The following is an 8,560-nucleotide window of genomic DNA, read 5'->3' as shown; positions in this document are numbered from 1 at the left end:
AATTCTAAATTTCTGAATCTGAAAAAATGTTTTTTGAAAAATCTATCTCACCAGGGGTACACAGAATGGAATCAACATTCAGAAAACCGAAATTCTGATTTGAAATGTCTGAGATTTCGAGATTCCAATTTTTGAAAATTTCAGATCACAAATTCACGAAAGTCACCGTCTCGGATGAAGGTCTCTTTCATTCGTTCATAGGATCCAATGATGATATAGGGTTCGGATTCTGAAAAATGTTGTCTAAAAAACGGTTCTTTGCGTATTAGAGGTTATTCGAAATTAATTGTTTTTAAATTGACTTCAATTTTGGCTAAAAAGGACCCTCACATCAGCCTATAAAGGCTCTCCGATGATAAAAAGGTATGTGGATCAAAATAGAGGTCCACTGACTAATAGCGGATCTTTTTTTTCAGGGTCTTCATATTTTTGCTCAGTATCCGAGGCTTCTTAGAGTACATTGGTTCAAACGCCACATAGGGTCTTGGAGGTTACTTGAAAAATGACGCCTAATTCGAAGTTCTAAAGTTGCATTCCGAATCAACAAGCCTCAAAAACTTGGAGTACCCTCGGATGCTGGGCGTTATATTTTTTGAAGAACTATTTTATATCCCAATGTCATTTTCTTGGGAAAAACTGTCAAAAATTAACAACCTAGCCAGAAAGTGTAAACATCTCCATATTTCTTGGTCCATCTTCTGAAGCACTCATATCCTGGCATCGGAAAAACCATGGATAGCCAATTGCCGAATTTCGGAAGTGGCGTGGGCCCGGGTGGCAAATTCCTTCTCTTCCAGTACAACAAATGAAATAGGTAAATTAAGAGAAGAGTGGAAAGTAGGACAAGGATGAATATCATTTTTCCTTATTCAGAATTGTCAAGAAAAACTGAAGTCTGGTTGAGAAATTGTGGAGTATTTATATTCCTTGGACATTGCATCAGGTGGAGTTGAGAAAGAGAGTGGAGAAATAGGCGAGTGAAGGGAAGACAAAATACGAAAATGAATTGTGAAAGAAGCGAGAGAGGAGAGGCGCAGACGAGATTCGTATTTTGCTGTGTTTTTGGGATTCAGCTTCTGATCTTATGATTTCATGGGCGAGAGATAGGGATGAGTGGAATTGAATATTTCGTGAATTTGTGATCTGAAATTTTCAAAAATTGGAATCTCGAAATCTCAGACATTTCAAATCAGAATTTCGGTTTTCTGAATGTTGATTCCATTCTGTGTACCCCTGGTGAGATAGATTTTTCAAAAAACATTTTTTCAGATTCAGAAATTTAGCATTTCTCAAAAAAACCTGTGGTCTTGGACACTGCTTCTGGACCCTTGACCAACAAACATTTTGCTTTTAAAAACTATGTTTTATATCTTTGTTTTCTGATAGCAATCACTTTATATCTTTTTTCTGGTATCAATCAATTTTTCCTATTCTCCTCTCCCCACTAATTCGAAAAATGTTCCATTGAACCTTCTTTTCTCCCCACACGAGTCTCTCATCTGTTTGTCCTCCACTTCCTTTCACCGTCTGCGTCTCTCCATTCTATATTGTGTTTTCTTTCCTTCTTGCTACTCTCTCTTTTCAATTTTGCCTCTCTTTCCCATATTATCGCTTTCCATCTTTCTCGTGTCATCGTTTTCAGGATTTAAATTTTATTTTTTAAAGATTTTCCAAAAAAAAATTTTTTTGGTCTTAAAGTATGCCACCTGCTTTATGTATAACTGGCCCATGTGAAGTGTGCGGTCAGACTGCACACGGAAGACATTTCGGAGCGATTAGCTGTCGCGCCTGTGCCGCGTTTTTCAGGTTAGTACGTTTTAGAAAAAACTAATCATCAAAAAAAAAAAGATTTAGATTGGTAAATTTTTGGAGAAGATTCTGAATAATAACATTTAAAACTATAATCAGAAAAATCGCTCGAAAATATTTATTTGAAATTTTAGAGTGCCGGAAAACGAAGTTCCAAATCTCAGGATATAGTTTGCTCGAAAGGAAATTGCACAACTGCTGAGGATGGAACGTAAGTGGCTATATTTGAATTTTAAAATTGAGTTAAAATTTCAGATTTTACTGCAAAGCTTGTCGGCTTAAAAAATGTCATGAAGTTGGAATGGATTCTAGCAGTGAGTTTTTTTTCAATTTAAATTTTTTTCCACAAATAGTTCTAAACCTTTTTGAGAGAATGAAATCCTCCGTTTCCAGAATTCCAAAATGATCGAGATCTCATATCCAACTGCTCCCAAATTTCCATACCGTCCAAACTGTCATCTCCTCAAAGCCTCGCGAATTTCCTAGGACGCCCTGAGATGATTTTGCCTTGCGAACCGGAAAACGCTTCAACCTCAAAAGTTATCATCGACTTGAGTTTTCTTATCAATAAGGCGGTCGATGTGTTTAATGTAAGAATACAAGTTATTCCCAAACGGAACTGATAATATAATTTCAGGATTCTGTATATCTCCCATCGCCATGTAACTTTGGGAACAGTCTAGAAAAGATGGTGTGGGCACTTGAAGACTTGAATGCAATGCGATTCGACACCAAAGTAGAGTTTCAGACGAAAATTGGGCAACACGAGCTGTTCAGTTTTTGGGAAGGATCATTCATTAAAACTGTGAAATGGTTCTCAAAGTTTCCAGAGTTTATGGAACTGCCAATGCATGTTAAAGTGAGTTATAAAACACATTAAGTGCCTTTCCAAAGAAGAGGTACCCTGGGGGATATCGTACCGGTTCATGGCGGTTCCGTACTCTGGAGGTACCATACCCTGGAGGTACTTTAACCTGGAGGAACCGAATCAATATGGTATCAGTATCCTTGACGTACCATACATTCGAGATACCGTATCCTCGAGATAACGTACCATTGAGATGGTGTACCCTGGAGGTACTCTACCCTTGAGGAATTGAAGTCTAAAGGTATTGAATTGAAGCCTAAAGGTACTTAGATACTGTACCCTGGAGCTACCTTGGAGCTACCGTACCCTGAGTATATTTTTCGGTCCGGTACTTTATTCAAAATTTGATTTCAACATTTGCTATTTTTCCACTAAAATGGTTATTTTCCATTAAAAAAAGATCAAAATGGTTTTTTTTAATTACCAAAAAGGTTTTTTTTAGTTAGAGATTGTGAAATCTTCTTGGCTCATTTGGATTCGTTTGGACCAACAAGCACAAACTGCAAACCTTCGAAGAAAACAATTCCTGGGAGATGATTTGTATATGAGTGGAGAAGGAAGATGTATGAATTTGAAGAGTGTGGAAATTGATTTTGGTTTCATCACAAAATACTCAAATGATCAAATACAAGCGTATGTTTCTTGATAAATTTTTTTGGCAGCAATTTCTGAGAATTTCCAGATTTATGAACCCGGATAAATTCAAACCATGGAAGCTGTCCATCGATGAACTAGTGAAACTGAATCTCACAAATGTTGAGCTCAATTTCATGCTCATCCAGTTGTGTCTCCAACATGCGGAGAGAAAATTTCCCGGAGAGATCCGAGCGGCGATTGAGAAGCTTCTGGAAATCCAAGCTAACAATTTGCACGACTACTATGTGAAAACTATGAAGACACCGAACTACTCAGGAAGACTCACAAAAATGATGAAAATTATACAAATTATTGAGGAAGACATTCGAAGTCAAAGAGAAGTAGCTCAGCTTGTCAAAGTTTTTGATGTTTTTTTCATCGATTTTTCACATCCTGAAATGTTTGAATTTTTCTAGACTTATTTCTGGAACATAATAATCTTGATCTCATGTAATTATCTCATAATGTATCTCATCGAAAATAATAAACTGGTTCGTACATTTCCTATAGAAAGCGGTCAACTTGGAGTCAAAAAACAGAATTCCAGAAATTCAAAAATTCGAAAAAAATTCAGATTTTTGAACAATTCAAACAATTTAATGATTCCAATATTTTCAAAGATTTGTACAAAAAATGTAGGATTTCAATATTCAGTAAGATAAATATTTTCACAGAATATTGGCACAACCTGATAACTTTTTGACCGATACTGAAGCTCAAGGACTGTCTTACTTGAAAAGCGTTATTGGTTTTCGTGTTCTTTTTTATCTTTTTCTCTGACTCAGCAACTTTCGTATTATGTAAAATTTCACAACGTTCTCTAACTATCCACTTTAGCTTCATTCCTATCATTCAAAATGCCTCCCGCCCTTCATATTTCCGGACTATGTCAAATTTGCGACCAACCAGCTTTTGGCCATCATTTTGGAGTATTGAGCTGTCGCGCCTGTGCCGCGTTTTTTAGAAGAGCAGTCAACTGGACCAGGAAGTCATCTTGTTTAGAGAAAAAGTGTCCAGTTTTTGGGTGAGACTAACTTGAAAAATTGTTATATGATTTTTTTTCAGAAAGAATATGTGCAAAATATGTCGACTCAAAAAATGCCTGACAGTTGGAATGGACGTCACAAGTGAAATGTTAAATTCTGGAACTATATAACCATGAGTTTTCAGAATTACAAAAGAATCGAGATCCTATATCCAACTCATATTGCGAACGGAGCAAGATTGCAACACCACAAAGTCTTGCCAGCTTTTTGGGACGCCCAGAATCAATTCTGTGTTTTGAGCCGGACCGAGCATCAAGCACCAAAACAGTTATAGATGTCAGCTATCTTCTAGAAAAAGCGACACACATTTTTCAACAGGATCCTTCTTATCTAGGACCGTATGAAATGAAATCTAGCCTGGAAAGGGTCCCGTATGCAATGGATGCTATGAAATCCAAGAAAATGAACCACCCGCTTTCATTAAGCGAAGTTATTGGTAAAACTGAAACTTTCCTTTTCTATGAGTACACGTTCCTTGAAGCTGCTCACTGGCTCGCCGAGTTTCCGGAACTCCAACAGCTTAATGTGGAGATAAAGGTGACATCTGGAATCTTGACTGAGGAAAACAAACTTCAATTCTAGATGGACATTCTAAAATCCGCATGGACCATATGGATGAGATTAGATGCGTTGGCGGAGACGGCTGAGTATAATCGGCTGAATGGGAGATTGGACAATGGGATCCAAATTTGTACAAGTGGGGCAAAACTGAAAATAGAGGAGATCAAGATGGATTTGAGATGGTGCCGAATTATTCGGCAGAACAGATTGAGAGGTGTGTCTCCGATAGCCTTGTTACACTCAACTGACCTTTTTAAATTCCGACGACCTTCCCTCCTTTAGAACCTTACTTTTAGAAAAGAGTCAATTCTTCTAAAACTATAAATTGAAAACTTCAGTTTTATGAACCGCGAATTCGGTCTGAAATGGAATCAAATCATAGATGAGGTCATGATATGTAACCCAACCAGTTTTGAACTCAACTACATGCTTCTCCAACTCTGTCTTCATAACGCCGGCAAAAAACACCAAGGGAACGTTCTAGAAGCCACCGAAAGGCTACTAGGAATTCTAGCTGACAACTTGCACGCCTACTATTCGAACAAGATAAGAAAGACAAATTATTCTGGACGAATTGCACAAATGATGAAGATCAACAGGATGATTGAAGTGGAATTGAGGGATCGTATAGAGAAGAATTCCCTGGCTAATGTTTTTGATTTGTATAAAGTCGAGTATTCTCATTCGGAGATGTTTGATTTGGTGTAAATGTATCTCCCTCTCTCTCTCTCACTCACCTTGTCATATGTTTGCCTTTATGTACTTTTTCTTTGTCTACCTGCGACTCATTCATTTCTCCTCTCTATTACTTTAGCGTCTGGGGTTTCCCGCAAACTTTATCCCTCTTTTTCGTAGGAAAATTTTTTCGTGTATTTTCTATATTTTTTACTACAAAAATTCTTAAATGCCCCCCGCCCTCCATATCTCCGGATTATGTGAAGTTTGCGATCAACCAGCATTCGGAAAACACTTTGGAGTTTTGAGCTGTCGCGCCTGTGCCGCATTTTTCCGGCGGTCGGGAAACTGGTTGAAACAGAAAAAATGTGACAAGGAGAACTGCAAAATATTTGAAGAATCGTGAGTATCCTTCCCATTTTAATTTTTTTTCAACTTTTGGAATTTTTAGGTATAAATGCAAAATTTGTCGTCTTAAAAAATGCTACAAAGTTGGAATGGATGTGAGCAGTAAGTCATTTTTTTTGTCAATTAAAAATTTTATTTTTGATTAAAATGCAAACTCTTTTTTAGAATTCCAAAAGAATCGAGACCTGCTATCGAACTCCTCAAATTATTCTCAACGGAGCAAGATTGCAACACCACAAAGTCTTGCCAATTTTTTGGGACGTCCAGAATTTATTTTGTGTTTCGAACCGGACCGGGCATCGAGCACAAAAACTATTATAGATGTTAGCTATCTCTTAGAAAAAGTGTCACGAATTTTTCAACATGACCCTTCTTATCTAGGCCCGTACGAAATTAAATCCAGCCTGGAAAGGGTCACATATGCCATGGAAGCTATGAAATCCAAGAAAATAAACAATACCCTAGAAGTTTGCAAAGTGATTGGAAAACGAGAAGCTCTCCTTTTCTGGGAGCTCACTTTCATCGGAAGTGCTCATTGGCTGGCCGAGTTTGAAGAATTCAGAAATCTAGAAATGGATGTGAAGGTAACGCTCAGTGTCTCTTTTTTTTAAATCTATTCTAATGTATCAGCTGGACATTCAAAAATCCGTCTGGACTATTTGGATGAGGCTGGCAGCGTTAGCTGAAACATCAGCGTATAACAGGATGAATGTGCTAAAATCGGAAGAAGAAGAAAATGGACTATTTGTGTGTTCTGGAGGAGCTAGAGTGAACATGAAAGAGATCAAAATGGATTTGTCCTGGTGTACAAATTATTCAACTGAGGAGATAGCGAGGTAATTAAACTTGTGGACCCGGGTGAGCTGGGGGTTCCTTGCGGAATTGACCTCTTAACATTTTTTGTGACCCATTCTTCAGACAATTTCAGTTTTATAGGGAAGATATAAAACATGTGTTTTCCAAAACTATGAAGTCCCAAGTAGTTGAACTTGTGCGGGGGGAGGGGGCTGCAGAATTTTGATTAGGGTACTTTCTGAGATAGGGGTTTACCCGGCCTAGTGGAGTCTGGGTCACCGAGAGTTTTTTTTTGAAAAAACAGTCTTGATAGTCAACGGCAACCTTCCCACAACCGGTCGCGGTCGCGATTCGCACAATCTTGGCGCCAGCGATCGATGTTTCGCCAAAATCCATTCCTAATCCCTTAAAATCCCCAGAAACGTTCCTATATCTTTTCCTTCAACCAAAACAATTAGAGTTTCAGATTTATGGGCCCCGATGTCGGTGCGAACTGGAATAGTCTTCTAGATGATCTCACGAAACTCAACCCAACCAACACTGAACTCAACTACATGCTTCTCCACATCTGCCTTCACGATGCTGGCAAAAAGTACCAAGGAAAAGTTCTAGAAGCCACCGAAAAGCTACTCGGAATTCTGGCTGACAACTTGCACGCCTACTATTTGAACAAGATGAGAATGACAAATTATTCTGGACGAATTGCACAAATGATGAAGATCAACCGAATGATCGAAGTGGAATTGAGAGATCGTAGGGAGAAAAATTATTTGGCGAATCTTTTCGATGTGTATAAAATCGAGTGGTCTCATCCGGAAATGTTTGAATTGATTTGATTAATTTTCGCGAATTCGTAAAACTTATATCTCACAATCTCAGGTTTTTTCAAATTAGAAATGAATTTATTTGAATCATATACAATAAGTGTGTTTTTAATACTCGAAAATAAAACTTATCTCGAAAAAAAAACTTTGATTTAGTCTGAATTAAGATGGCCGGAACAAATAGTCATGGGAGATACTTGCAAGCCGCGAAGAGCAAGAAAATCACAAAAGCGATCAGAATGACATAGCCGATGAATTTACGCGAGTCCTGATGGATATGGTTGGTTGGTCGGACGGCTGGCCAGACGAATACTGAGAAAAATACATTTAAAAAATTGTATCCTTCTCTAAACCAACCTTGCTCTCTTGGAAGATGTGCCACTTGAGCATTTGGAGCTGCGCCGCAGTGCTCACAAGGCTTCATTTGCGAAATCGATTCGCGGCTCAGTCTGGACTGGAGCTTCTTGGCTTGAGCATGAGCTGGGTCCATGTATGGTGGTGGGATTACAAGAGCTGAAGATTGGCTGACCTGGCTCTCAAGGTCTGGAGTAGTGCGAGCAGGCATGATTGAAGAGGACGGGAGGTCTGATTGCAGGTAAGGGCATATTGTTTCCAGACGTCTTTTATACGAAAAGTTCACCGGAAACTCGATAAGGGAATACCTTTGTTTCTAAAAAAGGAAAAGGGCTATTCATTACGTCGAGAGGTCAGAGCAGGTGTTGTCCAGAAACCAGGTAAACATGTCTCTGGTTTCTGGTAATCAGTTGTTTCGTGTTGGGCAAAATATGGAGATAGCATGAAGAAAAACAGTGTAGTTTGAAAGGAGTGAAGCATTTTGTACAGAAAAAAACCGAAAACGTCTATCACATTTCATTTTCCTGATCGTTTGAATTTTTGCTTCCACGTGTAATTTTTTATCTGCTCGGCTGTCGGCGCCA

At 38.4% G+C, this 8,560-nt stretch overlaps 5 protein-coding genes across 5 annotated transcripts in view; 3 read left to right on the top strand and 2 right to left on the bottom strand.

The window, feature by feature from the left end:
- The window catches only part of CBG01245, a gene marked incomplete at both ends in the record, with an annotated part of 2,988 nt that extends 2,129 nt beyond the window's left edge, over nt 1–859 (bottom strand). Inside the window, 2 exons of the mRNA XM_045236945.1 lie at nt 150–229; nt 655–859. Of these exons, the coding sequence (XP_045091784.1) occupies nt 150–229; nt 655–859 (285 nt within the window). The remainder of the gene's footprint in view (nt 1–149; nt 230–654) is intronic.
- Nucleotides 860–1,699: 840 nt separating this feature from the next.
- On the top strand, nt 1,700–3,729 carry CBG01246 (the record flags this gene model as incomplete). The annotated part of the gene is made up of 7 exons (XM_002635965.1): nt 1,700–1,810; nt 1,944–2,020; nt 2,065–2,123; nt 2,203–2,399; nt 2,447–2,668; nt 3,120–3,310; nt 3,360–3,729. 7 exons carry the CDS (start codon nt 1,700–1,702, stop codon nt 3,727–3,729), a joined length of 1,227 nt encoding a protein of 408 aa, XP_002636011.1.
- A 441-nt stretch (nt 3,730–4,170) lies between these two features.
- On the top strand, nt 4,171–5,628 carry CBG01247 (the record flags this gene model as incomplete). The annotated part of the gene is made up of 5 exons (XM_002635966.1): nt 4,171–4,337; nt 4,379–4,440; nt 4,484–4,896; nt 4,942–5,134; nt 5,405–5,628. The coding sequence occupies 5 exons, from the start codon at nt 4,171–4,173 to the stop codon at nt 5,626–5,628; spliced, it is 1,059 nt and encodes a 352-aa protein (XP_002636012.1).
- A 196-nt stretch (nt 5,629–5,824) lies between these two features.
- CBG01248 lies at nt 5,825–7,634 on the top strand (the record flags this gene model as incomplete). Its single annotated transcript, XM_002635967.1, has 5 exons — nt 5,825–5,997; nt 6,047–6,105; nt 6,169–6,587; nt 6,634–6,839; nt 7,265–7,634. 5 exons carry the CDS (start codon nt 5,825–5,827, stop codon nt 7,632–7,634), a joined length of 1,227 nt encoding a protein of 408 aa, XP_002636013.1.
- A 172-nt stretch (nt 7,635–7,806) lies between these two features.
- On the bottom strand, nt 7,807–8,187 carry CBG01249 (the record flags this gene model as incomplete). The annotated part of the gene is made up of 1 exon (XM_045236944.1): nt 7,807–8,187. One exon carries the CDS (start codon nt 8,185–8,187, stop codon nt 7,807–7,809), a length of 381 nt encoding a protein of 126 aa, XP_045091785.1.
- Nucleotides 8,188–8,560: the final 373 nt, after the last annotated feature.

This window comes from Caenorhabditis briggsae (genome assembly GCF_000004555.2).
Source record: "Caenorhabditis briggsae complete genome, chrV, whole genome shotgun sequence".
Taxonomy (NCBI): domain Eukaryota; kingdom Metazoa; phylum Nematoda; class Chromadorea; order Rhabditida; family Rhabditidae; genus Caenorhabditis; species Caenorhabditis briggsae.
The sequence above is the reverse complement of the archived record's forward strand: the minus strand, read 5'-3'. Positions and strand labels throughout refer to the sequence as shown.